We start from the raw sequence: 27,869 nt of genomic DNA, 5'->3' as shown, positions 1-27,869 counted from the left end.
CACCTTTTCCTTTTGGACCCCGCATCATTGTCCGTCCACCGTCGAGTGAAAAATTGATTGTCATGCAAAAGTGAACTTTAGTTTCGAGTTTTGAGTGAAGTGAGCGAGGTGAAGAGGCTCAGTCAAGAGTGGAGAAAATGTATATAAATAAATACATAAAGCTATTGTCATTCTTCTCCTATCCATAGTGGCTTCCGAAAGCGAAAAGGTTTTGAGTGGGGCACAGAAAAAAATAGTGTCGATCTACCGTTTGACATACAAAAGGCTCTTTAGCTTTTAAACTATACTTTTTAATTTTGGATAAAACCGAAAACTTAGTTATATATTTACTAATTTTGGTATCTAATTAAAATTTTATCTTGCTGAATTTCCAAAAATACTCTACACACACCAATATTATTATTACTTTCAAGCTTGGAGAAGTTTAACGCTACAAAATTTGTTTTAGTATATTACTGCCGATATTTAAATCTTTAGAATTGTAGTATTTATTAGTGTGCTACAACACTTGTATAAATACGGTAACCCTGATTGCTAGTTGTCAAATTTCTAGCAGAACAGTGACTGTCGAATCGTGGAGACTCAAAGAAGAACATGAAATCCCAGTACACCCGAAAAGCCAAAGTAAGTGGTTGTTTAATGTCGTCATCAGGTCAAGTAATCCCCGATTCGTATCCCGATGTAAGCCAGAGCCAGCAAAAACACCAACAGCAATAGAGCCCAAGACGAATAGTAAACTGGCGGGTCCAAGATCGAGATCCACTACGGTGGTGGTGAAGCGCCGGAATCGCCGAAATCGCACTGATGGAGCAGCCGGAGGCGCCACAGGCGGCAATGCCGACGTGGGTAAATGCAGCGCAGGTTTCTGCGGAGGTGGAAATTCCAGAGGAAATAATTCCGAAGGAGGTAAACCGACTGGATGCAATTCCGGTGGATGTAATTCCAGAGGAATTAATTCCCGAGCAGGTAAAACCGGTGGAGGTAATGGTAATACCGGTGCTGGTAGTTCAGGAGCTGGGAACAAGTCCGGCCAGCTCGTTCCGGTGCGGCATAAGCCCCTAAGCGACTACATGATGCTGGAGGAGCAACCTTCTGCAGCCAGTCGTCCAACCACATCCTCTTCCTATTTATCGGACCAAGATCCTCCGATGAGTTATGCTGCTGCGGTGGAATCACTCCCCGTGTCTAGGCTCAAGGTCAAGGTGGTGCTTTCCCCACGTCTCAAGCGGTCCGTCAATCAGCCGCCGGTCAAGCGGCCGAGCCCCAAAACTTCACCCGACACCAAAGTCAAATTGACCCCACCGACGCAGTCTAAGCCAAACAATGTTCAGCTAAATCCGAGGCGCAACATGGCCCAGGTTCCTCCCCAAGCCCGCGTTGCCCAGTCAAATCCCAAGCCGAACAACTTAACGCCACCTGCCGGCAACAATAAGAAATCCAAGTCAAAGAGATCCCAGAAGGCAAGGCAAAATCAACAACGTTCGGAGGCAACTTCTACAGAACTGCCAGTCTCACCACAACCGTGTGATACTCCGAGTAGTTCGCCGAAGTTCTCCGATACCACCGCCTACCTGGACTATTACCATGAGCAAATGCAGCGCATTCTGGCGGAGCAGACGGCTGGTCAAAAGCCTTATCCCAACCGTGGCCAAGTGAAGTCCTGCAAACACAGTGTCCAGCTACCAACCAACCGATCCCTTTTCGACTTCGATGAGCGACTATTCAAACGCGGCGATTTGGAGTCGGCCGCCATTTTGGCCCAGAATCAGGCCATGATGCGCAAGTGGCTGAACCCCAGCATGCTGATCTCCTAGGCAGCTCGATTAGCAATGAAAATTTATCAGTTAGTTTTATATGTGTTTTTGAAGTTGTTATGTTAAATCAAAATTCTAAACGATATCTTATGAGCAATCTCTGTGGCATGCAGGCTTACGACCTACAAAACGGAAGCCCATGGAGATTGAACTGTATTTTGAATATAAATTGGCAAATAAAAAAGTTATTTAATTCCAAAATCGGTATTGAAAAATAAAGTATTTTTGAAACCTTTTTTTCAGCGCATCTACCGATTTTCCAAATGTTTCTCTCTCTATCTCTTACCGTCCTGAAGTTTGTTGCTGTAGTCATTTGTCACTCGAAAAGGATGCAAAAATTAAAACATGGCCCAGTGAGAAGTGATGGCCTGTGAGAAGGGGACGCCAAAAGAGGTGGCTTCGGAGCGGGCGGAAAGCGGGGTCAGCAGCGGGGTCAGGCAAGTGCAAATGTGTGCCAGAATGACAGGGGCGGCGGTGCGCAGAAGCCAAAGGGGGTCTCGTTAAGTGGCAAACGAAGTCAAACAGGCGGCGACGCTTTTATTTTTGATGCTTCGCTGCCTCTTTGTGTGACTTCTGCTGCTCTCAACTTTCCTCTTTCGCCGCTCGATTCGTGCTCTGCGAAATTGGCCAGAAAAGGCTGGCCAAAACTGGCACGTTCCTATAGCTATGCCCAAAGCCATAGAGCCACAGAGCAGCTCTCTTTCTCGATCCCCCCAACTTCCCATGACAACATGACAACAAAGAGGTCATTTACTTTCCTTGCGAGCATGAAATAATCGTTCGTCGTGGCTCTGACTCTGAAAAAAGATGTAAAAACATCGAAAACAGCTCGAAAAGTCAGGCCAAAGCCAAACAAAGCGCAAAGCAAAAAGTCAAACTCACATATTTCGTGCAAAATAAAGCCCAAATGCAACAATGACTACTATTGGTAATGTCGTAGGATGGGATTGCAACTTAAAGATACTCTGTATCTGCGAATTTCAACTTTTTCTGGTTCAAGAAAGAAAGTTTAAAATCAGTGTTTAGAAATGTTATTTTCTGCCCATACTATGAAGTATTTTAAGCTAGAAGAGTTAAATGTTATTTAAAAACATCGATTTGACTTTTAAGAAGTTGTAAAGGATATTAATAGTTTCTGCACTCATATCTATGATATCTATTATTTTATTGAGTCCCATATCATTTCTCCGTATTCCAGTATACCCTTTCACAAATGCAATATAAGGCAGGAAGGAAAATATAAAGCTGAGAGATAAATGAAATTGGCAACAGAAGCGACAGCCACAGAGGATATAGGCACGGCTTCAGAGGCCCAACTTTATGGGCTAGCAGTCGAGTTGACTTGTCCATTCCGAATCGTTTCGTTTTTAATTTTTTTGCTCGTATCAAAAATCGATTAACAAAGCGCCGGCAGCAATGCGCCGCATAAAGCCGCAAAACTTTAACGGCACATTTAAAAAGGCATTTCTTCAAACGAATTCGCGTGCCAATCTATCTGTGTGCTCGCGTCTATGTATGTATGTATGCACATATATCTATGTGAGGTGGAAAGAAATAAGAGATAATTGGTATAAAATAGCCGTTTATTGCTGTCACGAGTATCGATTTCTATATCAGGATATCAGGATGTGTCACGTGCAGATAGCAGCCAAGGAAAATCTTGCTGAAAAGTCCCTATAATTCTATCGCTGTTTAAGTTATTGTGATTCAGTGAAAAATTTTTAGTATAGTATAGTATAGTATATAGTACTACAAACAGTAATACTATTGTTCGGTTTTAATGGTGGAAAACAATCACACAACCATTGCGTAATCAAACTGGACTTGAACGTCGAAAAACAATAGTTTGAGCTTGGCTTCTGATCTCATAGGTTTTTATTAGTCAGGGTTATTGTATTGCCATAAATTGTAGGTACAGTGCGTATTGGGATGAGGGAAATTTTAAGTAGCAAAACTGGTAATAGTAATTTGGTAACTGGTAATATATAGATAAAGTAGCTAAACTCACTTGATTACGGTTCCGTTATAAACATAAAAAAATATAATTTATAATCAAACAAAATTCAACAAAAATTAGTTTACCATTTCCTGTTTTCTACGAACTACAAGTTCCCCCTCCAATCATTAGAGAAAAATAAAAAATTCCCCAATTAGTAATGCGCTCAGCTGGCAAAATGAAAAGATGATTGATCCCCTCTGCATAGCAATCATTTATTTTGTCAAGCCTCTGACCTCATATGGCGATCTATTGCTCAACTTTAAAGTCTGTTGTGAAATGCATGCATTTAAATTGCTTCGCAATCGCAGACACACCCGGCAACAGAAGGCAGCCGCAAGTTAAACACGAAACTACACAAGTGAACTAACGCAATTTAATGTAAAGGTAAACTTATACTCCTCAAACTTTGGGCCAACCCCCTCTACTTTCCCACCCCCTTTGTGCCATCAACCGCCGTGTTTACAAGTTTCAGCATTTCCATTAGGCGAAAAACACACGCAGACGCACATACATAAATGTTTTATAACCGACTTCAGTGCGTCTGTCTTGCGACTTTAAAATAGTCTTCATTACTCCATTGTCTATAATTAGAATCGAAACTGCTGACTCTGGAGGGAAAGAAGAAACTCTGGGGAGACGAGACTATAATTAGGATGTGCTTGGTAGAGAAGGAGTATTAGTTTCATGTGCGGGAAGAGGGGGTCTTCGGATTGACACGTTTCAACGCTGCTGATACTCGAAGCTGATTGGCAATCGGAATTCGTTGATGGATTCAATTCGATTCAAAGGGGGAAACCGAAACCGAGCCAAGCGATTCGTAATGTAAATGTTTGGCTCGATTGCAGCGTTATCAGCTTCCAAATTTCGTCGGAACAACAACACAGGCCCTCAAAACGTAAACACAGACTGACAACCAGCCGCCAAGGGCGAAAATAAAATGGAACTACAACAAGGAAAAGCCTCAGACTTAGAGGCAAACAAAAGTTCGCTTAAATAAACTGGATTAAGCGTAAACCAATAAGCCCATGGGCACTGAACAAGAGAAACGAAAGCCCCACTTTGCGTGCACCTACAGCTGTGTTTAGCGGCTTAGTTGGAAAAATAATTGCAAACATATAGTACTAATATTGTGCATATTTATAGTTTTAAACGAGCGAGTTTAATTGCAGAACTACAAAAGAAATAATAAACTAACATAATAAAATATCAACTAGTTTATATCCTTTATATTCTTAAGAAAACAAATGGGTCCTATTAAAGGAAGTTTTAAACGGGCACTGAATTTTATTTTAAATATTATTTGTCATATCCTGCAATTCCTCAAAATGTCAAATTCTTATAATTGGACCGTTTGTACCGTTAAGCTCAACGATTTGCATGAAAGCAAAAACTTAAATTTCCTGGAAAATACGACTGACAGGAAGTTATTACGAATTTTGAGTAAAAAAATATCCCTTTTCTAAGGTTTTTGATGAGTACATTTTGTTGTTAAGCCAAATAACATTAAATTGTTTTGTCAAACAAACTTTTAAACGAAAACAGAATTGTGGTAATCTTATCAGCACTCCCTTAAAAGGTAAAATCTTTTCATTTTGCCAGCTGCTAATTTCGCGAGTACCACTGTGTCAGATTTCGACTTGTGTGTGTGTGTGTGGAGAACGCAGTAAAAAAAAACTGGTCTCAAGTCTCGAAAATATGCGCTCAAGGTCGGTCAACGGATTTGCTTTTGTTGCTTTTTCGAAAGACAACAACAACAGCAAAAGCAGCTGCAACCAAAAAAGCAGTGCGAAAAAGACACAAGATCGCAATAACTGAAATGCAACAAGCGCCGCTGCGGGAAAGAGCGGCCGCGATATAATTAGAGAGGGAGCCCGAAAATTCTGCCAGCGGAAGCGGCGGCGGCAAACGTAAATTAAAAGCAATTGTAGAAATTTCCTGAGTTGGCGAAATTGTGAACAGTAATTTCTGTTGTTGTCGCCACCCGCGCACCACTGCACTGAGCATAAATACTGAACTGATCAGTTACCACAATCATGGGATATGAAAAGATGGTTCAATTTAGAGTTAACCAGTTGGGAATAATAAATAAATATTAAATATTAAAAATATTAAAAATTTATAGATAATAAATTGTTTCTAAAAAATTTATACATGGATCTGGAACTTTTTTTAAGAAATGAATAACAATCAATATCAATATGTAAACCTTTTATGGAAGCTATTGTCGTTTTCCTCAGTGCAATAGTGCCATTACACCCACACATAGACGCGCGAAGCTGCGCCGTTATTTTCGAGTAAATATTTGAATTCCGCGAAGCGAATGGAAAGGCAGCCAAACAACTTTTGCGGTTATTAAGCATAGGATAATAAACACCGAAGAAGCAGAGCAACATAAATAAAAAAAGGCACGCATGATCAATGGGGGAAGGGATAAAATCATGGGAGGAAGCGGGAGAGCAGAACCCACGGCCATGTGCCAGCTAGCCGTCTCGCTCTAGCGCCCGCAACAAGTGCACGAAAGAGCGGCTTAAAACGGAAAAAGGAGCCACCACGAACATTATAGAATCTGAATAGGATTAATAGGTTGGATATAGGGAATGAAACTCACTTTGTCCAGACACTTGAGCTCCTCGATGGGGTAAACCACCTTTTGGCAACGGGCACAGGTTTTATTCATCTTGCCGCTTTTTCCTCCTTTGTTTGTTTCTTCTGCGACTGTGTGTGTATGTATAAGCCTTTTATTTACACAACAGGATATTACTGTTAACTATTTTTATTTTCCCCGTATTGACGACACTGTTCGCACTCCACGATTTCCTCACGAATTTACGCTCCTCTCGGCTTAATTTTGCATATTTTCTTGTGATCTGCGAGTCGGAGAACCTGATCGGATCTGAATAGGAACTACGGGAATGTATTTGTTGTGTGTACAGGTATGAGCCGAGAATTTGATTTACACTATTCACAAAAACATCTAATAACTGGTTTGCTTTGTTGTTGTTGATATATAAAACAACTGACGATCGATCGCATCGACTTTTTGTTGTATTTTTGTGAACCAATTTGCACTTTTTCTCTTCGTTTTGTTAATTTTCAGCTGTCGCGACTGCGCTGCAGGTAAAAATAAGCGACGCGCGCAGTGGAAAAAGAGGAAGAGCGACTGGCGTAGGCGTTGGTAACGAATTAATCCCGTTGTTTTTGATAACACCGCACAGAATTCGTAATCTATTATTTGAGTGTTAATTTTTAAGGTGAGTTTGATTGAGGCGCGACACAAACGAAATAACGCGACAATCCGCGATAAATATTCCGTTCCGTTCAAATAGAGTGACCGCAGCAGACTGCGAGCAAAGTGACCGTTGCGGGGTTGTGGTGCAATATTTTTCGATGTCTTGCTATGTTTTGTGTTCCCGTTTTGGCCGCACAGTAGCGCCACTGTTTCGTGGAGTGCGACCATCCCGAAGATTGCTAAATACGTCAACAAATTTTAACACAAAGAGCGAATACTCGAATCGACAATTTAAAACTTTACTTTAAAAGAAATTTTAATTTTATAAGCACGCAATTTAATATTGAAATATAAAAGTCTATAACTTGAGAAATAGGTAATTGTTATTTACAGCAAGTATGAGCAAAGACCTATCGGCTATAATCGATAGACCGATAGGCTTAGTACCGGCTGCCACACAGGGTGCCCGCGGCAGTTGACCCACCACCCCCGAATCCTTGGAGTTTTACTATCGAATTTTCGGTGTGTGTCCTGCTACTCCCAGGACGTAGGACCGAAATTAAGCTAAAAACCCATGAAAATTTGCCTAAAACAAAGGCCAAATACATGCAAAGCCGGGAGAACATCAAAATCTGTGTGTAAATATTTGCAAAAAGAGTTGAAAAGGGTCGAGTAGACACCCATTTCTTTGTGCTTCACTTTTTTTCTCGATGCCAGACAAAGAAAGCTGCGAGTGTTGTGCAATATTAGAACGGAAAAGGATCACACAACTAAAAACTGTTCATAGAAATTATATAGTTTACTGCTGCATAATGAGAGGCGTAGCTACATCCCTTTCCCACCCCCCACAACGCCCTAAAGTAGGCAATGTGGAAGTAAACACGCACACAGATGCCCCCGTTGGAAAATCGATAATCCGTGCCGTGTGTGTGTGAGCGCGTGTAAGTGTGAGTGAGACAAATGCCGGTGCGTTCTATCGACCGACTGGCACAATAGCAACAACAAAACGCTTACAGCAAGAAAGTGGGGGAGTGCGAAAAGGACAGAAGACGCGAACAGCGAAACAAGTGTAAACAAATCAAAAAGAGCACTTAGCAATAAAACAACAAAGGATATCTAACAAATCATAAGTAATTCAAGCTTTATAAGGCTCAATCATTATTCGCAACATTATACGCGGCCAAAGGAATTACTACACGAATGCCAATCAGCTTTTTCTGAGCAAAATGCAGACGCTGCGCAAGAAAACGAGTCCTTGTAAATGTAAGTGATACAAATAACATCATAATATTGACCTTTTCTCACCTATATACTCCAATAAGTTATTCTTCCTGTAAGATAATGTGGGATTTACTGGAGTATCATTTTTTTTAAAAGCAAATACTTTAAAGTTGACATTTTTATTAATCACAGTATGTATATCTATGTATAACATTTGTATTTGTATTCATGGCTTTTAATTTGCACTTTTAGTAAGAACATTGAATTTAGCTAACACAGTTTTTATCTGCGTAATTCAACTATAGTGCTTTCTATTGTTAAGTTGTAAACCTAATCATGCTTATCAGCACCGCCAAAGTAAGTACCTCACCATTAAGTATAAACTAGACTCTTTTAGCGTAATTTCTTGTTGAAATTGGTTTTTAAATTCCGATATATCAAATTGATCGATCCTTTGATTCACCGCTAGACACGGCCTATCGATAAGAGACTCGGACAGCATCTGTCAATCGAATAGCAGCTGCTGCGCCGGCGTCGCAGGTGTTGCAGTTTTCCCAAAAAAGATCAACAATGGCCGAGAGAGCTCCGCGTTTTCTGTACTTTATTTTCGCCACGAAAATCACTAAATAATAGAGTGAAATCTGTGTGCACACGCGAGTACCTGAAAGTGTGTGTGTGTGTTTTTGTTTGTTATTTCAATTGAACAAACTGCGACAATCCAGTCCAGTCGAAAAAGAGAGACATAGTGAGAGCGTCAGCATCGTAAGCGTTTCCACGCTCTCATTCGTTTTTATTCATTCCATGATCGCGCATCGTTCTCCGCTAGAATTTAATTAAATCTATAGCGTCGCGAAAAATCATTGTGGAATTTATGTATTGTTGGTCCTCCATTGTGTGCCCCCTCCACCATCACCCCTCCTCATCGTCCGCGTCCCAGTGGAAATGTCAACACACATACACACAACAGAGAGGCCCGGAATGCGACAGTGATTTTGTTGACACTTCGGTGACCAGAGTTCCAGAGCTTTTCCAGCCAGCGTTTTTCCAATAAAATGAGCAGGAGCAGTACCCACTGAGACTTCGGTCCGGGCGAAACATGGTCAAATCCCTGGTGGCCAAGTTGTCCACAGCCTCCTCCAATCTCTCGTTGGCCAGCACCTTCGGCGGCGGCAGCGGCGCAGCAGAGGAAACGAATTACGCAAAACGTTAGCGAAAACAAACTAAGCAAATACACAAATCACAAACAAACACAGTGGTCTCTCCGCAGTGGGACACGGCAAACAAAATGCATAGCACAGCACATGCGAAGATCACAGTGAATATTTTTTAAACTTGGACTTTAAGATATTGTGGCTCGCTTAATTATTTTTGATTGTGCTGATAAGAGAGAGCTTTATATGTATAAAGAATAACTCGCGATCGGTGATTGAAAAGGGGGTTTTGAGCACAATAATAATGTCATATCACTAAAACAGATTTATTGATATAACAAATAAATATATTCAAAGAAGCGAGTTCTTTTTAGTTGATCAGGAGTTTCAAGTGAAACATGCTTAAAAACAACTTAAATCCTTCTAAGACGTTTAAAACGGTTTTAGTACGCATGGAAAGAGTAAAAGTAAAAAGTAAAGTACGCTTCGGAAAAGTAACAAATAAATTAGGGCGATGTACATATTTATACCCGTTACTCGTAGAGTAAAAGGGTATACTAGATTCGTTAAAAAGTATGTAACAGGCAGAAGGAAGCGTTTCCGACCATATAAAGTATATATATTCTTGATCAGGATCAGTAGCCGAGTCGATCTGGCCATGTCCGTCTGTCCGTCCGTCTGTCCGTCCGTCTGTCCGTCTGTCCGTCCGTATGAACGTCGAGATCTCAGGAACTACAAAAGCTAGAAAGTTGAGATTAAGTATACAGACTCCAGGGACATAGACGCAGCGCAAGTTTGTCGATTCAGGTTGCCACGCCCACTCTAACGCCCACAAACCGCCCAAAACTGCCACGCCCACATTTTTGAAAAATGTTTTAATATTTTTTCATTTTTGCATTGGTCTTGTAAATTTCTATCGATTTGCAAAAAAACTTTTTGCCACGCCCACTCTAACGCCCACAAACCGCCCAAAGCTGCCACGCCCACACTTTTGAAAAATGTTTTGATATTTTTTCATTTTTGTATTAGTCTTGTAAATTTCTATCTATTTGCCAAAAAACTTTTGGCCACGCCCACTCTAACGCCCACAAACCGCCAAAAACTGTCCTTCGCACTTACACTAGCTGAGTAACGGGTATCAGATAGTCGGGGAACTCGACTATAGCGTTCTCTCTTGTTTATATTATAGTTCCCAGCGGATCAATAACGAAACAAAACAGAATGCAAAAATGTAATTAAAACCATGAACGACTTCCCGATTTCGAACGAAGCTTTTAAATGTGCTTTGTGTAAACACTTTAATAATTTCCTCTAAAATTGAAAATATTATATATTTTTATAAACATACGGCATTTATCGAAGAATCATTTTGAGTATTGGATGATCCAATGCGGAACACAAAATGTTCAGTCAAGCACATAATTAGTTGGAAGCATTTTGAAAAATGAATCATTTGAAATGTTTCTATAAGAATTCACTCCATTGAACACCCATTCCTTAAAGTGCATAAAAAGATAAAATGTTTAAGATATATATTTTCTTTTAATAAGCTAGTAACAATTTCTCTGCCTTGGCATTTTATTTTATTTAGCAAATTTTTAAGTATTCTTGTTAACATTTTGGGCCAATTGGTTTCATTTAATTAAACTTTCGATTCCTAAATTCTCCTTTTTTAATTTATGTTTTAATTTCTGAAATGTATGCAAAATTTTCAGCAGTGCTAAATAAAAACGTATTTAAAAGTGTGTTCTCTGAAAATAAATCAGTCACACCCCAAGTCCCACGGCTTCCAAAACTGACGAGTGACCACTGCACTCTGTAAAACATATTCGCCAAACAAAAATAATTCGAATACACACCTTAACAAACACAAAGACCCATTCTGACATTCGATTCTTGCCCTCTTTTTCCAGATCGCAATGATCCGGGACGCTTTTTCGGCGATGGCGTTCAGTTCAAGGCAAAGCTCATCGGCATTCTGGAGGTAAGAACTCCCCTATATGATGATTGTCAGTATCTAACATTGTTATCTTTTCAAATGGTTAAGGTGGGAGAGGCCCGAGGCGATCGAATGTGCCAGGAGGCGCTGCAGGATCTCAAGATGGCCATCCGGGCGGCTGGAGAGCACAAGCAGCGGATAACCATCCATGTGACCATCGATGGGCTGCGGCTGAGGGATGAGAAAACGGGGGACTCCCTGTACCATCATCCAGTGCATAAGATCTCCTTCATCGCCCAGGATATGACGGATTCGAGGGCCTTTGGCTATATCTTCGGATCGCCGGACAGTGGTCACCGGTTCTTCGGCATCAAGACGGACAAGGCGGCCAGCCAGGTGGTGCTGGCCATGCGCGATCTCTTTCAGGTAGTTTTTGAGCTAAAGAAGAAGGAGATTGAGATGGCGCGCCAGCAGATCCAGGGAAAGTCCCTGCACGACCACTCCAGCCAGCTGGCCTCCCTGTCGTCGCTGAAGTCCGCCGGCCTGGGCGGCATGGGTCTGGGCCACTCGGATTTAGCCAGCGGAGGAATCTCTTCCGGCCATGCCCTCACCCTGCTGGGCAGTAGTCTTAGCACCACGAATGGAACAAGCAGGCTGGGCGTCAATCTTGACGTGGCCAAGGCATCCGGATCGGCGGCCAAAGAGGTTTGTTATTTAATCATGTGTTATTTAAAGGTATTTTTAATTTCAACACTATTTTTAAGGTTTCTCCGGAATCGGTGGCCGATCTGGTGGACTTAGAGCAGGAGCTAACCTCGCTTCAGCGGGGAATCAGTCAGATGGAAAGGATAACGCCAAACGAGCCCACTACCACCAGCACTGGTGGTGCTGGCCATCCATCTTTAGCGAAGTCAGCCAGCGAGGACGATCCTTTCGGAGACTCATTTATCTATGTGCCCTCCTATAGCATCCTGCCACCGCCACCTGACTCCGGACGCAACAGGCACAAGCCGCCTACCAAAACGCCTGATGCGGTGACCAGTTTGGATGCTATGCTCTCGCCACCTCCTGGTACTAGTAGCTCCCAAGGCTCAGCCACCGCAGGACTGCATGCTGCAGATAACGACGATGACAACTGGCTGCAGGAACTGGACCAACAAAATGATGTCTTTGACACTTCCAAAGTGGTGAGCCACAGTGGATTGGGTTCCGTTTTGGCCATGGCTCCGCTGGCCTCCAGCGAATCCACGGCCACTCCCACCCAACAACTGACGGAGGTAGCTGTAGGATCTGGACCTCTTGCTGATCTTGATATCGGCTTAAGTACGTCATCGGGAAATGAGGAGCAGAGCTCGATTATGTTGTCATTGGGTGAGTTGAAAAGATCATCGCTACTTCTTCTCCTCATCATTGAAATTGTCGCGTCTTGTGTGGAATTTGGTCGCTTTGTCATCTCCATTGAAGCGATAAAAGAGCTGTCTGTGATCGTGTGGGGAGTGGTCAGTGGAACAAGATGTGTCCGCCCGGCAAGGGAACAATTGGCCTTCTTGGTTCAAATTAATTGAACTGAATGGAATCTCCGGGGCTAAATCTTTTAAACGAATTTTGTTTTGTGTGTAATTATACGAAACCTGTGAAATAATAATTGGTAAAGTTAATGAAATGTGGGTGTAAAGAAACTCTTAAATTAGCAAAAATTAAGATTATAAGATTAATCATATTTTAGTATTTATTTTGTCTCATGTGATTTTGTCTCAAATTGATTCTCATTTTTCCTAATCTTTGCTTGTCCATTTGCATTTTTAGTTTCTTAGGCCCTTTTAGACGTTATCCTTTGAATTGTAATGTATTTCTGGTTTGCTTATCTTCGGAACTCATCGAAGTTTTAAGCTTTGTTCCATTTCTTCTGAGCTGTTTGAGATTTTGTCCCGCGAATTCGGAGTCTCCACTTGGAGCTGCTCTCATTGCTTTTTACCCTGTCGCTTTCCTGATCCCTTCTGTTCCATTGTCCAGATGCGTTCACGGATTTGGATCCGCTAGGCACAGGACGCACCAGGCCGTATGTCGATAAGAAATACTTCTTCCAAGAACTGAAGAACCCGCCGAAGAAGCTGCTCAAGGAGCTCAGCTCCGGCAGCCAGGCGGGTCTCAGTTTGGGTCTCTCTCTGGGTCAGCCGGATGGCCTCTTTCCGGAGGATAGCACCACCATCTCCACAACCACCACCACAGCTACTAACATCACCGCAGGTACTAACCAACAGCAATTCGAACACCATTTTTGCACAGAGAAAAAAGTCATCCACAACTTAACAACTATCTTTTGTCTGAGCTTAAAATATAATAGTTTGTTTAAGAACACGATTAAAAATGATTTCCTTTTTCATGATGAACGAGTTGTGCATCATATTTGGCGGCATTTTTTCTCTGTGCAATTAGAAATCGCATTGAGTAAGCAGCTCTCTAAAGTTTGCACTTGCACCGCAGGAAATCCGCTCCAGAACTCGGCTAACACACTAACATCCACCGCTAGCACCGCCGCCAGTCTGGGACAGCTACTGTCCACGGTTGCTCCCAATTCCAATCCCGATCCGCTTCCCGCTCCCATTTCCATACCAACATCTACTTCCCATTCGATCACCCCGAGCGCTGAGCTGAAACTGTTGCTTGGCCATGTCACTAATCCACCTAATCCCACCGGCCACTATTATACCACAGAACCGCCGACGCTGACCTCGCTGGAAAATCCCCATCCGCCGGCGGATCCTGTACTTCTGCCCAGGGATACGGATCCGTTCTCGCCCACTCGCAAAAAGAGCGATCCAGATCCCTTCCAGGAGAGCGATCTCTTTGCCAAACTGGATGCCTTCGAGTTCGAGGCTCCGCCGGCGGTTCCAGCCCCCTCGATTCCAAATTTGGCACCGGAGCCAAAAGCAAATGTATTCAATGGACCACTCCAGGTGCAATTGCCACCAGAGAAGGAGTTGCAGCTTCAGCAGCCCCCGAGTACGGTGAGGAATCGTCCAACCGCATCTGTTTCCGCTATTCCAAGTGGCGGAGCCCTAGATGTCATCTCCAGTATAAGCAACAAGAAGATGCCGCATCTTTTTGGCCAGGCCAGATCATTTGGCAAATCGGGGTCGGATATTGGTTCGAGTGTTAACATGCGACGCTTGCAGGAGAGCGATTCGTTGAGTGAAACAGAGGCTGCTCCTGAGCCACCGCCGCGTCCAGACTCGACTCCGTACTCGGAACCTCCGCCCCTGCCACCCAAGAAGCAGTTCAGCGACCTGGTCATCCGACCGTCACCTGCAAATCCCACTCCACCGCCCACTACCGGCAGGTATGAGTATTTGAACAGTAATGTCACGGCCAGAAGGACTCTCTCCTCCGTTGATGCACCACCCATTCCATTGCCATCGCGCCGTGTGGGTCGCTCCGATGGCTGCTTTCCGGGTCCGGGAAGACCCCGAAAACCTGGACACACCGAGGATGACTATCTAGCTCCGTTGGGAGCTCCACCGCCATTGCTGCCGCCGCCCAGTCAAGGATCATCTGCTCGCGCGAGACCTCAACGGCAGGCTTCGCTAGGCAGGCCGCAGGATATCTACGAAAACAAAGCGGAGATACTGCAGGCTCAAGCTCAGGCGCAGGCGCAGGCCCCGGAAGTAGCTCCCACTAGCAATGCCTTGGCTCCCGATATCACCCTAACCCAATTGCTCACGCTGGGAATGGATGACTTGGCGATCAAGCTAAACGTTCCCGCCAGCAAACTGAGCACCATGACTCTGGTCCAGTTGACAGCCTATCTCTCGGAATATTTGTCCAGTGAAAAAAGTCAAGTTCACAGTCAAGAGAGAAGATCTTCGCCGGCCAATACGGCTCCTGCGCCAGCATCCACAGCTGCTGTGTTCAAGGTGAACTTTGATCAGCAAACCTCCTTCGTGGCCAAGTTCGACGATACTTTTGGGGAGGACGAACCAGTAATGCCTTCGGCTTCTTCGGACTCCACCTTTGTGGCGAATTTTGCCAACTTCAACGAGGCTCCAACTCCGCTGCCAACAGTATCGCCAGTGGTTGCCACAGTACCATCAGCAGATCGGTACGCCGTATTTCGCGAGATCATCGACCAGGAGCTTCAGCAGCAACAGCAGGAAACGGATCTCATGGGCGATTTGACACCGCCGCCAGTGGATGAGACCCAAGTCAAGGAAATTCCAGAGGGCTTGGAGGTGAACAGTGTGGGTGCGGAGCTACCAATTGATGCCTTAGATGTCAAGCCTGCGCCCAAGATCGACACAAAAATCACCGAAGTGGTGGCCCAGGCCAAAGATCGTTACGCAGCTCTGAGGGACATTATCCTAGTGGAGAATCTCTTTGATAAGCCAGCGATTGCAGCCGGCACTCAACCTGAGAAGGAAAAGGATCTGTTGCAGGACTTTCCCGAATTCAGTGATGAGTTCAATGAGGATCATGACCTACGCCAAATTATGGATCATCAGAATGTGCAGAGTCTGGCTCGCGATCGCCATGGTTTGGTTGACAGTAGGGGCTTTCCAACAGAGCCTTCCTCCTCCGCCTTGACAGTGGGCGATGATGACGAGGACGAGGATGCTGATGCGGGTGGTGAGAGCAGTCTAGATAGCAATGAAAAGGATGCAGAACCTGTCAGTGGCCAGGATCAGTATGAAAAGCTTTCCACGTCCACGCAACAGCTGGATGCAGCTGCTCCGGTTCTGGAGGATGTGCAACAGCAGCAATCTCTGCCTCCAAAACAGGATCAGAAATTCCTCTCTGTGCTAACAGCTCCCGGTGGTGGAACGAAAGATGACATCGAGATCGACGAGCTCATGCATCGGGCAATTTCGAATCTCTCCCTGGACTCAAGGGATCGAGTTTCGCCCGCCACCTCTTCAGCAGCTCCATCGCGTGGGGCTCCTGGCTTGCACACGCCTTCGCAATTCAATGATGTCAGCACATCGCCGATTCCCCTCCAGAAACCAGGCATGGGTCCTTCGCCTGTGCCTTCGCAGCTGTCGGCAGTGTCCCAACTGATCGATACCGCAACCAAGCAAATGATGTGCGACAAGGATCGGGAAAAGCAATCCTGGGCTACTTTCGATTCCCCGAAGGCAAAGGGCAAGGCCAGGCTTACGCTTCCGCCACCACCACCTCCTGCCTCCAACACTTCGCAACCGGACACGGTAGAGTCGCCTTGCAGTTCGGATCCCCGGGATGACGGCTGGTCAAAGCAACAGCGTCGCTGGGCGAAGAAGGAGCGTCAGCACACATCCTCATCATCCCGAGATCTAAGTCCCTGGGACGATGAAACGCCGGAGTATCTGAAGCGGCGACAGCTGGCCGCCGCTCAAATGGCTCATCCCCATCAGCCACCAATGCAAGCACCACCTCAACACACGGATCGGCATGGATACTACATGAGACACGCCAGGCGGATGAACTCGTGCGACGAGGACTACGAGTAAGGCCTCTTCTTTGCATAATTATATAAGTAATAATTATAATAATTCCTGTTATCTTAAATATTTTAGGTACGATGCGGAATTCGTTGCACGTCGCGATCAGCAGCAACATCAACAGCAGCAGCGAAAGTTCAAGCACGGACTCTCTCGCAGCAGGGATAACTTTGAACTGGGTGCGTTTCCCATAAATCTGATTCTTGAACCAATCGTTAACGTTACTCGCGTTCTTACAGAATCTCCCAGCTGGTACCATCACCCGGCGCACCACACATGGTCGCCTCAGGAGATGGAGCAGGCGCGTGTCCGATCCTTCGAACGTGCTGCCTACGAGCGGTCCAGCTATGGGCCACCACCACCCATTTACGACAAACGTGGTCAACTGAGGGGCAAGTACCGTGGAGATCACAGGGATAGGGAGAGAGAGCGAGATCGCGACCGAGAGTATCGGGACTATGCGCATCCAAACTACGATTTTGACTACGAGAATGTCTACGAAGAGCGTGGAGGGCGTTCTCCATTGGCCTACAAGCCAGGAAGGGGTGGTGGTGATTATCTGTATGACAGAGAAAGGGATCGGGAGCGCGATCGCAAATCCTTCGACCGGGAAAGTCTCGAGTCCTATGAGAGCGCCACCCGACGTCGTCGCAGTTTCGGCAGTGGAAACGATGTTTATGGCAGCTTGGATAGTCGCGATGATTACCGTGGAGATAGGGAGAGGGATCGTGAACGTGATCGCGAACAGATGAAGACCCGTTCCCTGCGAAAGCCGACAACTACGTCTGGAAAGCTCAGGATTAGTGGCGACATTGATTACGAGCAGGACTCGGAGCAGGACTTCCAGCAGCGATCTGGAGTACGAAGCCTGCAACGTCCCAGTCAAATAGGCGGTGATGTGGTGTTGCCTTCCAATGCCGTAGTGGGCCCACAACGATTGCGCAAAAGCAGCGGCTCCAGCCCCTGGGATGGAGAGGGTATGTGTATTAAGTTTTTTATTCAAATCGATTCCTAAGTATTAATTGTATACGCATTGCAGAACCGGCCTTACCCGGTCAAAAGTCTTGGAAGCGTCCAGCCAGCGCTGCTGAAACCGAAAGGCGACTGGCTGAGAGCCGCAGAGCGGCAGCTTTGGGTCAAACGCCCTCCGATGGAGAAAAAGAGCGAAGGTTTGTGGGATATTCTATAAAGATTTCCGTAAATATTTTATTTAACACCACATCTAACCTACAGATTCCGAAAGAAAACCCGAGCCCGCAGTACCAAGGATTTAGCCACCGTCGGTGCTCCCAGCGCAAGTACTTCTGCCCCGTCCAGATCAGGCTATGGGCGTGGCATAAGGGATAACTATGACTATATCTGTCCAGGCCAGCGTAACGATGACGACGACGATGATGATGAGGACTATGTGGATGATGAACCGCCAACGGATGAGGATAAGTTCGAGAGGCTGAACCGCCGACGACACGAGATGCACCAGCGTATGTTGGAGTCCGAGCGTCGGCAAATGGAACGCCATCAGCCACCATCGCTGGCAAAGCTTCCTGGCCAGAATCGTACACGAGGCGTGGTGGTTAACAGTGACTACGGTTTTGTGGACAGTTATGAGCAGACTCCAACTCCCACGCCACGTTCGAATGCCAGTAGCACCGGACCGGGTGGCCTGATGATGAGTGGCGGGGAGTCCTCCGCTGGAGTTACCAGTTCCAAGTTCAATTTCGACGATGGATTTGAGTCTGATTTCAATCAGAGCTCACCGCCGCCGGCGCCAGCAGGTACCGCATCCAGTTGCAATTCCACGCCAGCGGGTCCAGTCTCGGCAAATGCAAATAACGGCGGATCGAAGAGCCTGTTCCGCTTCTCCAATGACTTTTCGGATCGCGAAAAACGGGAGCAGTTCGAGATGGAAACACCGCCGACCTCAACACCACCAATTACGCAGAAACTGCGATTTGATGATAATGTGAAGGTCTCCCAGTTTGACGATGCTGCCTTTGAAGATGATTTCGCGAAAGCATCATTTGATTTTGAAAAGGAACAAGCGAGTTCTGGCACAGCAGGAGCTGGAGGATCAGGTGCCATGAGCAGGAAGCAAAATATGCGAACCAGCAAGCTGCAGCAGCGCCAGGAGCTCATTAAGAAATCCGAGTCGGTAAACATATTCGCCAAAAAACAGGAGGATCCCTTCGAGGATGACGAGTTCTTCAAATCGCCGGACCAGGAACAAGGGATGGATCAGCACAATGATGACGCCGAGGGCGGCAAGTTCCAGTGGAGCGAGGACGCGAACTTCGCAAAGTTCGATGAAAACATGTGATTTGACCAACTGTTTGCCAAGGCATCGGGGCAGCGACCGGATCCGGACACCGACAACCACAACTATGCGGAGATCGATGTGGTCAACGACACGGACTTTTCCTTCCTGGCAAATCTCAATCACTACTACCAGCAGCAGCGACTGCACAGTCTGCGACAGAGCTTGAACCGCCATGTTTACTGCAACTTGCCAGTCCAGCAGTTCCAGGAGCCAGTGAAGCAGCCAATAAGCAAATCCATCTCCACATCCACAAGTCCCTGGCATGAGCCAAAGGTCCAAAAGTCCAAGCCACTGCAGCAGCTGCTGAAGAAGCCGAAAAAGTGGAAACTCAAGCGCACCCTAGATGACTTTCTGAAGTGTCTGATCATTGCGTCCTCGGAGCACGTGTACGACTACGATGTGCTGTGGTAGGAACAGGCGGATTGGGAGGAGGAGGAGCAGTCTAAAGAGAGAGTGAAAGGAAAAAAACCAAACGATATTTAATTCGCCACATATATCTAGTCAACTCAATCGCCATTTAAACTTGTATTATCGTACCACTCCCACGACGACTGCAGAGGTTCTCTTACTCCCAGTTCTGCCCAAGCCAAAACATCACACAGCTCACATCCTGTTGCAAAGTCAGATTGTATATATAGATTTATCCAGAAGTCGATTCCAAGCAAGCCATAGAGAAAACTTAAACGAGAACAAGTGTTTGTTAAAGCTACTCCCCACTCGTCAAATAACGAAATACTCACCCCAAACCCACGATCCAAATCATCAATCGATCTGCAAATCGAAAGCAACTAATTAATTGCCTATGCTAAATGTCGTCTACTCCATATATCAAATTATCCAAAGTGCAACCATTGTGCTAGCATACAATACCACATATATTCCTAGGGTACGTTTATGTTTATGCATACTACAAGCATATTTGTATGATTGGTTGATTACATAGTTAACTAACGACTAATTAGTTTAATTCCACGGCAATGTCGCAGCTAAGTGTTTTATGATTTGACTATATATTACACATAACTATATATTTATACGTAACTGAACAAGCAACTGAAACTGAACGATCAAGTAACTCCCAAGCAGCTAAATAATATACGATAATTATACATACGAACCTATTCTTATATGTAATGCAATTATACGAATACGATAGTTATTGTCAAGTCTCTTTGTGTAAGGGATGTAAAAATTGGTTTTTGTCTCATCATTTTGTTCTATTAATTAAACTGTGAGAAGCATATTAAAAATGGTTTCATTTATTCGGACAAAAAAACTCATTCCAAGAACAGTCTAAGTGAAGTTTCCAAACAATATCAAGCTGGTGAGTCTTGATTACTCGAATGTGTCGCAACATATATAGCCATATCGGATCGTATGCAAATGGGCTTGCTGCTTGCCAGCACCTGCCATTTAGGCCGCTTTTGGAGCCAAGTGTTTGACAATTTGGAGCGTCAATTAGCCAGGCTAGCTGTGGTCTTCTACGCCCTAAAAACTATAAAACCTTTGAGTCGATCCAAGCCAATGCATATTCAGTTTTTGGACTTTGTGGCAGCAGCAGTCTCCTTGAAATGCAGCAAATGGTAAGCAGATACTTCGGCAGTCATTGTCAGGACTTAAGATTTGCCTCTTTTCTGCCTTTAGTTGGTTCTTGTATCCCTGGGATTGCTGGCCAGCGTGGCAGCCAAGCCAGCTGTGGATGCCGCATTGTTTCCTTCGGCAGCTCCTTTTGGCCTTTATCCAGGATCAGCTGCTCCTTTTGCAGCTGCCTATGCTGCTGCTCCCTTTGCTGGCGCTCCTTTGGTTAATTCTTTGAGTGCTCCATTGGGCGCATCTCCTCTGGCCGTATCCAGCAGCCAGCGCTTGGACTACTTCAACCAGTTTAATGCCGCCTTTGCTCCGCCTGCTTCTGCCCGCATCCTGGCTACTGCTCCATTCCCTGCGCCCGGCGCCCGACTCGTCCAGCCAACTCGTTTCCTTGCCCCTGCGGTGTCGGCACCATTTTTCATTTAGAAATTCATGAAATTCTGCCTTACTTATTGTGTTAATTATAAATAAAAGTACAAGTTGGTTAACCAAAACAATTGTGTCATTATCAAGTCGGTATTGGGCTTAACTTTTGCTTTTTGACGACGTGCCAAGTACAGTGTCTCAGGAGTGAATTAGTGAGTTATTAAATTTAAATTAGTAACGAAAGATGTATAATTGATTTTCAGCACAATCATTTAAACATATATTTTATAAATTTCTTTACGATTATACTTGTCATATATTTCCGCAGGCTTGCAAACGTAGATTCATTGGTATCGAACATTATCACAATATATTAATGGTAGGCTATATACGTGGCACATTTCGTAGCACGCCGATCACCAGACGCCCTTGTAGCCATATCCAACGTTATAAGTGGGATAGTAGTAGGGATAGGTGTACGGATAGGTGGAGGCATAGGGATAATGGTAAGCGGGATACGCCGGGTAGCCTCCGCTGTACTTAACGTAGGTGTTCGGATAAGTGGCCAGCGTGGTGGGAGGCACGAGTACGCGATTCCAGTTTCGAGTGACAAACTGATGGCTGGTGGCCACGGGAACCAGGCGGGGAACAGCAGCGGGCACTGGATACGTTTGAATCACTCCATTTGCGGCAGTTGCCAAGCTGGCAGGGGACAGCACCAGTCCAAGGAGCAAGTAGCCCAACAGGGTAGCAAAAACCTGTGGTATTTTAAGCTTGAAGTATATTACTAGGTAAATGTATCCTTAGGAGTACTCACGATCTTCATGATGAGGGTAACTACCTGGGCCACTCGATCACTGGCCACTGTCCAGTCGTAACCCATCCAAGTGGCTTTTATAGCAGGCCGAGATTGGATTTGACTTTCAAATGCAACTACCCTTTTACGGATGACCAACCATCTTTGGGCCACCGCCTCGTCCAAGGGCAGATTTGCATTCCCAAAGAAGAGAAGCCAGCAAAGCTTGGAAGATAGATATATTTAGATATGTATATGCAAATATCTTTGCAAAGATGACGCAAGCGGAATTCGTAGCCAGACAAAGGCAGGTCGTTTAATTATGCTGTAATACACCGATCGAACCCATTGATCAAAACATCTGAGTAAATATGAGGATTCCTGGCCAGAAATTTCGACCGACTATATAAGCAGATCGGCGACCGAAAGAGCACATACATCAATAAGTAAACATGAAGTTGCAGTTGGCCCTCGTTTTGTGTGGATTGACTCTCGCCTTGGGCCAGATTGTGCCCCGCAGGTCCTGGTGCCCTGTGCCACTCTCGCCGAGATTGCCAAGGCTCATGGTTCCGGTTCGCCTGATAATCATCCATCACACTGTCACGGCTCCTTGCTTCAATGCGCATCAGTGCCAGTTGGCACTCCGGCAAATTCGAGCCGATCATATGCGCAGGAAATTCAGGGATATTGGCTACAACTTCCTGATCGGCGGCGATGGTCGGATCTACGAGGGCTTGGGTTTCGGCATCCGCGGGGAGCATGCTCCCAACTACAATAGTCAATCCATTGGCATTGCTTTCATCGGCAACTTCCAGAGTAAGTCCGCCCATCGAAACTTCGTGCCATCGTTAATATATTTCCGTTTCAGCTGGACTACCTCCTTCGCAGATGCTGCAGGCTGCCCGGACACTCATTCAAATCGCCGTGCAGCGCCGCCAGGTTTCGCCCAACTATTCCCTTGTGGGTCATTGCCAAACGAAGGCCACAGCTTGTCCGGGAAGACATCTTCTGAACGAGCTCAAAAAGTGGCCACGCTGGCAGCCAAAGCCTTAAGTTCCCATAGGAACTTTACTTGAGACAGGTGTCCCTAACATTTTTTCCATAGCTAAATGAATGTAAATAATAGTGCATATTAACAATAAATACAATTTGCAGATACTACATATTAATTACAAAATATTTATTATACAAAAGTTATATGACAAGTTGCAACAAGTTTTCAGTTTTGCCTCCAGTGCGGCCACGTCTTGATCTCGTTGAAAAGAGCATCACCCGGGCAGGAGGTGGCCTTGGTCTGCCGATGACCGAGCAGCGTGTAGTTATCCTTGAGGTGTCCCCGCTGCTTGGCCAGCTCGATCAGGTCCTTGGCGTTCTGGAGCATCTGGGCGGAGGGGGCGTTGCGTTCGAAGTTGCCAATGAAGACGATGCCGATGCTCTTGCGGTTATAGTTGGGGGCGTGTGATCCCTGGAGCCCGAATCCACGACCCTCGTACACTTTTCCATCTCCGGCCACTATAAAGTTATACCCGATATCGCTGAAGCTTCGGCGACCCTTGTGATCCGACTGGATGTTCTTGATCATGCGCTTGCACTGCTCGGATGTGGAGCACCCATTGGGATTGTCGGAATGGTGGATGATCACATAGTCCACGGCCCCGGAAATCCTTGAAGGGGATCGGGCCGGCGCTGCACCCCAACTGCTGCGGGGCTCAATCTGCAGGGCATTGGCGGATAGAGCTGAGCGGGAAGAGAACTTGATTAGCTGATTTGGTTTGGGTTGGAGCAGGTTTGATTGATTACCTAAGGAGCAGAGCACCAAAGCAGCCACACACGTAATAGCCGTTGATGTGTTCATCGTTACCAGATTGAAGATTGTATAAAATGCTGCGGCCACGGCTGTTTATATAGAAGCGTTGGATTTTTTACGGGAAACGAAGCGTTAGATACCCCTTAACGCTGATTCGGCTATCAACAGAGCTCAACCCAACAACAAACAAATCAAAATTAAATAATATATTAAAGTACCTATTTCATGGTTTAATTATAAACAACAAGTATCGAAGCGCAGAGGCAGTTTTCTAAACAATTGTTCAATTAGTAGACGAATTCTAAGGTGAATATGAATTATCTTATCAGTACGTAAAGAAAGTAATTAAAATGATTGGTTGGCTAAAGAAAATAATTTAATTTAATTTGCGTCTTTTTACTTTATAATTTCGAAATAGGTTCATTTTACTTCAATTCCCGGACATATTCACCATGTCATACACTCCACATGCTCAAATGCAGGGTATACACATGTGAAGAACCTGCTGGGGAATCACTTGCGCCCCGAGATAAGAAGCTGCTCCGGGAGACCCCATAGGTGACCGTGTACGCTATACACAAAAACTTTGTACAATATTATATTTGAATAAACTAAATAAAACAACATATTCCGCATAGTTTTCCCACATGTTAGTTCTCGATGGCCTTTCGCTGCTTGGCAATGATTTGCTTCTTGGTTTCCTTTGGCTGCTGTTTTGCTTTCTTTGCCCTTTTTTTGGGAATTTGTGTTTTGGAGTCCAAGATTTGGTTGGCTTTTATTTGAAGCTTTTCCATCAACGTCAGTGGACGAACAGTAGCCGTTTCCTCCTGTTTTTTGTGGACCATTGCCTTGGTGGCCACTCGATTCTTCTCGATCGCCTTCTCGTTCTTGGTCGTCTCCGTTCTCTTGCGAAGGCGGAATAAAGCCTCTTTGTATTGAACCGCATGCTGAATCTCAATATCTGGAGAAACGTGAATTTCTTCACCCAATCTCTTGTCCGCATCGCTAAGTATTTTCTTGAATAGAGTCATGTCCTTATCGGTGAGCAAAGTGACAGCAGTACCCTTTCTTCCCGCTCGAGCCGTTCGGCCAACTCGATGAATGTATGTCGTGATATGGCGGGGTATCTCATATGAGAGTACAACATCTACATCTGCCACATCGATACCACGCGCAAGTGCATCTGAGCAGACCAGTCCGTTAATTTTGCCAGCAGAAAAGTTTCTAAGTGTCGTCTTTCGAATCTTAGCCGAGAGATTTCCTGACAATTCAGCCACTTTAGTGCCATTTTGAAATAGAAGACTTAGCACAAATGTGAGTCTAGAGGCCTGATCCGAACTGTTAGTGAAGCACAGGAAACGCTTCCATTGGTACTTTTCCACCAAGGCATAAACAGTCAGGGGCTTCAGTCGCAGCTCCGTCACACAGTACTGCTCGGTTAGCTCCGCCGGCGTTGTGTATCTGCCCACAAATTGTCCTGGATCTGTGTTCGCTTCGGTATCTGCATCTCCTTCCGTTACATCCTTCAACACGGGCATGGTAAGCACGGTGGTGAAGAGGCGAGGCTGAAAGAGTCGTAGATTCTGTAGCTTCTCTGGATCTTGAGACAACGTCGCCGAGAACAGAAGCTTATGTGGTTGCTTGCCAAAGCTGGATTGCAGTTCTGCATAGCATAGAGGGGCTTGAGTGCCGGCCAGCAGCTGATCGGTGGTCTCCTTTACGTGACTGTCCAGATGGTAAAGCCAGTTTTGAAAAACTGCATCCATTATCCGATCGGCCTCGTCAATGACCAGAAATGTAAGACTCTTCAGACAGAACCCTTTAGTGGCGTGCAAATGTTCAACCAAGCGGCCTTTAATAAGAATACATTTTTAATGAGAACTACAGGGCTCATCTCTTGCTGTTCAACTCACCTGGTGTGGTCACCACAATGTCTGCCTTGGAGTAGTATTTGCCTTTGTACTGCTCTACCAGCTTCTCCTGCTCATCCTCAAGTTTGTGTTGCTTGGATAGAAGGCAAACCTCCAGCTCCGTTTTGCTGCACAGCGCACTGACGACCCGGTAAACCTGCAGCGCCAGCTCTGCTACAGGAAGGACGATTAAAGCCCTCACTTTACACTCCACCCGCTGCGATAACAACTGGACAATTGGTATGGCAAAGGCCAGGGTTTTTCCGCTGCCCGTGGGAGCAGACACACAAATATCTCGCGGACGAAAGGGAGGTGGCTTGGCCTGTGCCTCCAGGATCCAAGGGATGACCTGCTTTTGGACTGGGAAAAGCCGCTTTATCTTCATCTGCTTAAGAGCCTGACATGTGTACTTCTCCAGGTAATCGAGCTGGTCAATTGCCTCAGAGGCGGGCACTTCCTCCTCCGGCTGCAGGCTTCCGCCTTCGATGATGGTGGGATGTGCCAGCCAATTGGGCAGCTGCATCTCAACCTTTTTCTTCTTGGCCGCCGAACCATCGCCGCCAAGAACTTGAAACTCAGTGGAGGGCACGTCTGGCTCTTCAGCAACTGCTACGCTCTTTTCCAGTTGTTCCACTGGCTCGTCCTTGGCTTCCGCTTCCTTAACATCTGAGGTTTCTTTTTCCAAAATAGGTGTTTGTACAACTTCAATGTTTTCATGTTTCCTCTTGCGTTTTGCAGCTTTTTTAAGCAATTTTTGTAGTATTTCATCCTCGTTGTTTGTGCCTTGGACCCCATCTTTTTGTTCCTTTAAATCCTCGGTGTATCTGGGGTAAAGTTGAATTAAAATCGGTGGAGGTGGTGAATGCAACCTTAATTACCTATTTACGGTAAATAATTCCATTATTAGAGCGGGTTTTATTAAACTAAACGAGAGCGAGGTAAATGCACGTGTTGCGGCTACTTTGTTTACGTTTTACAAAAACCTGTCATCGATATCGGGCTCTGCGGCACTTCGATAATAGGCAGTGTTCACTTATCGGGCAGTGTGACCTTATGCGCAAGGGCGCGCTTATTCAAATAATGAGATTTAGAGTGATGGGTCGCTTTAAATAAAACTAGGATATAATCCTTTTTTTTTAATTTGGTAATGCTACAAACTTTACCAACTAATAATACAACAAAAAATAAAAGTTTAGGCAATATTTCGGAAGGGCAAGAGTTGACTTAGCCGAGTTACTCTTCGTATTTCCCTCTCATCTTATTAATTATTCACACAGTATTCCAGTTTTTTGAAATAATTAAGAATATTCCCAGAACCGCAAGCAGAATAATTGACAACGGAAATGGAAGCAATATTAGTTCATATTCCTGTTTTCAAGGGGCTTTGTAGTTTCCCTTAGATGTATTTATGTATTTACGAAATGCGTTGATGCGTATACAACTTGCCGCCAACTTCTTGGGTTTCTTTGGGGATTTTTATGCCAGTCAGTGATTCATAATTGACCCAGAGATTGTCCCCACGTGAGCGTCAGATGCAAAATAAAGCATCAGATATAATAAATTTTTATGGACGCACTCTAAACAGGTTTAAAAGGTTTTTTACATGCTCCACTAAAAATAATGTGCGAAAAACGACAATATTTAGACGACTGAATGTTGCTATAAAAGTGACATTTTTGACGTGCTTTTTAAATATTTCCGAACAGTCTTACTGTACACTTAAAAAATCCAATTGCCATTTCCGTTCGTAAATTTGTATTTTTAAATGGGACCATTAATCATGCCGACGGTCGTTTCCATTCGATTCAGTTCAGTTCAGTGGCAGTTGAACACCTGTGACAGAGGACGACACGCCCACATCGTGTGTCAGAACTTATATATAGTTCCACTTGGCCCACTGTTGTCGGGGCTTGAACCTTAGATTTTGTTGAGCGCCTAAGGATCTACATAACATAATAACAATAACTAAATAACAATAACTGGAATATTTCATGAAACTAATATTAGGGGCAGTAGATTCAGTGATTTCCTAGCTTTAGTTTATTCGAATATGCATTCTCCTAACTAACTAACTATTTTCAACAAATACATTGTAATCTACTTAGTTGGGAATATATTCACACTTGGGAAATTCCTCGGATGAATAGTTTTCGGGCCTTTCATATTGTTTACGCGTATAACTAATATTTCCACTAAATTGGGAATTGTAACTCTTTAAAAAGAAGTGAGCGTATGGTATCTGCTAAATGTTGCCTGACT

At 44.9% G+C, this 27,869-nt stretch overlaps 8 protein-coding genes across 16 annotated transcripts in view; 4 read left to right on the top strand and 4 right to left on the bottom strand.

The window, feature by feature from the left end:
- LOC6534418 (LIM and SH3 domain protein Lasp) overlaps positions 1-7,158 on the bottom strand; it is a 28,210-nt gene extending 21,052 nt beyond the window's left edge. For 2 of the 4 annotated variants that reach the window (XM_015195142.3, XM_002095060.4), the window contains exon 1: positions 6,422-7,158. In XM_015195142.3, the coding sequence (XP_015050628.1) occupies positions 6,422-6,490 (69 nt within the window). In that variant the 5' untranslated portion in view covers positions 6,491-7,158. The remainder of the gene's footprint in view (positions 1-6,421) is intronic. The other 2 variants (XM_015195143.3, XM_039373511.2) reach the window with 2 other exon arrangements.
- LOC6534419 lies at positions 374-2,015 on the top strand. Of its 2 annotated transcripts, none has more exons than XM_002095061.3 (2): positions 374-624; positions 687-2,015. In XM_002095061.3, the coding sequence occupies exons 1-2, from the start codon at positions 595-597 to the stop codon at positions 1,812-1,814; spliced, it is 1,158 nt and encodes a 385-aa protein (XP_002095097.1). In that variant the 5' UTR covers positions 374-594; the 3' UTR covers positions 1,815-2,015. The 2 variants fall into 2 exon arrangements, with proteins under 2 accessions (XP_002095097.1, XP_015050630.1); XM_015195144.3 differs by having other exon boundaries at positions 513-624; positions 691-2,015.
- Positions 7,159-7,529: 371 nt separating the features above from the next.
- On the top strand, positions 7,530-20,387 carry LOC6534417 (protein disabled). 5 transcript variants are annotated; one of them, XM_039373575.1, is made up of 10 exons: positions 7,530-8,305; positions 11,328-11,398; positions 11,462-12,058; positions 12,118-12,724; positions 13,367-13,600; positions 13,838-16,832; positions 16,903-17,006; positions 17,067-17,804; positions 17,867-17,996; positions 18,061-20,387. In XM_039373575.1, exons 1-10 carry the CDS (start codon positions 8,269-8,271, stop codon positions 19,142-19,144), a joined length of 6,597 nt encoding a protein of 2,198 aa, XP_039229509.1. In that variant the 5' UTR covers positions 7,530-8,268; the 3' UTR covers positions 19,145-20,387. The 5 variants fall into 5 exon arrangements, with proteins under 5 accessions (XP_039229509.1, XP_039229512.1, XP_039229510.1 ...); XM_039373576.2 differs by lacking the exon at positions 7,530-8,305 and adding an exon at positions 8,821-9,468 and having other exon boundaries at positions 14,069-16,832; XM_002095059.3 differs by lacking the exon at positions 7,530-8,305 and adding an exon at positions 8,821-9,468.
- A 116-nt stretch (positions 20,388-20,503) lies between these two features.
- Positions 20,504-21,247, top strand: LOC6534416. The gene is made up of 2 exons (XM_002095058.4): positions 20,504-20,727; positions 20,789-21,247. Exons 1-2 carry the CDS (start codon positions 20,716-20,718, stop codon positions 21,155-21,157), a joined length of 381 nt encoding a protein of 126 aa, XP_002095094.1. The 5' UTR covers positions 20,504-20,715; the 3' UTR covers positions 21,158-21,247.
- Positions 21,248-21,349: 102 nt separating this feature from the next.
- LOC6534415 lies at positions 21,350-21,967 on the bottom strand. Its single transcript, XM_002095057.3, has 2 exons — positions 21,915-21,967; positions 21,350-21,855 (listed from the first exon to the last, which is right to left on the bottom strand). Exons 1-2 carry the CDS (start codon positions 21,921-21,923, stop codon positions 21,514-21,516), a joined length of 351 nt encoding a protein of 116 aa, XP_002095093.2. The 5' UTR covers positions 21,924-21,967; the 3' UTR covers positions 21,350-21,513.
- Positions 21,968-22,324: 357 nt separating this feature from the next.
- On the top strand, positions 22,325-23,054 carry LOC6534414 (peptidoglycan-recognition protein SB2). Its single transcript, XM_002095056.4, has 2 exons — positions 22,325-22,709; positions 22,762-23,054. Exons 1-2 carry the CDS (start codon positions 22,346-22,348, stop codon positions 22,944-22,946), a joined length of 549 nt encoding a protein of 182 aa, XP_002095092.2. The 5' UTR covers positions 22,325-22,345; the 3' UTR covers positions 22,947-23,054.
- LOC6534413 (peptidoglycan-recognition protein SB1) lies at positions 23,050-23,851 on the bottom strand. The gene is made up of 2 exons (XM_039373822.1): positions 23,694-23,851; positions 23,050-23,630 (listed from the first exon to the last, which is right to left on the bottom strand). The coding sequence occupies exons 1-2, from the start codon at positions 23,746-23,748 to the stop codon at positions 23,113-23,115; spliced, it is 573 nt and encodes a 190-aa protein (XP_039229756.1). The 5' UTR covers positions 23,749-23,851; the 3' UTR covers positions 23,050-23,112.
- A 434-nt stretch (positions 23,852-24,285) lies between these two features.
- LOC6534412 (probable ATP-dependent RNA helicase Dbp73D) lies at positions 24,286-26,646 on the bottom strand. Its single transcript, XM_002095054.4, has 3 exons — positions 26,489-26,646; positions 25,614-26,434; positions 24,286-25,552 (listed from the first exon to the last, which is right to left on the bottom strand). Exons 1-3 carry the CDS (start codon positions 26,509-26,511, stop codon positions 24,351-24,353), a joined length of 2,046 nt encoding a protein of 681 aa, XP_002095090.1. The 5' UTR covers positions 26,512-26,646; the 3' UTR covers positions 24,286-24,350.
- Positions 26,647-27,869: the final 1,223 nt, after the last annotated feature.

Source organism: Drosophila yakuba, chromosome 3L (assembly GCF_016746365.2).
Source record: "Drosophila yakuba strain Tai18E2 chromosome 3L, Prin_Dyak_Tai18E2_2.1, whole genome shotgun sequence".
Lineage (NCBI taxonomy): Eukaryota > Metazoa > Arthropoda > Insecta > Diptera > Drosophilidae > Drosophila > Drosophila yakuba.
Note: the sequence above shows the minus strand (reverse complement) of the source record. Positions and strands in the feature narration are given on the sequence as shown.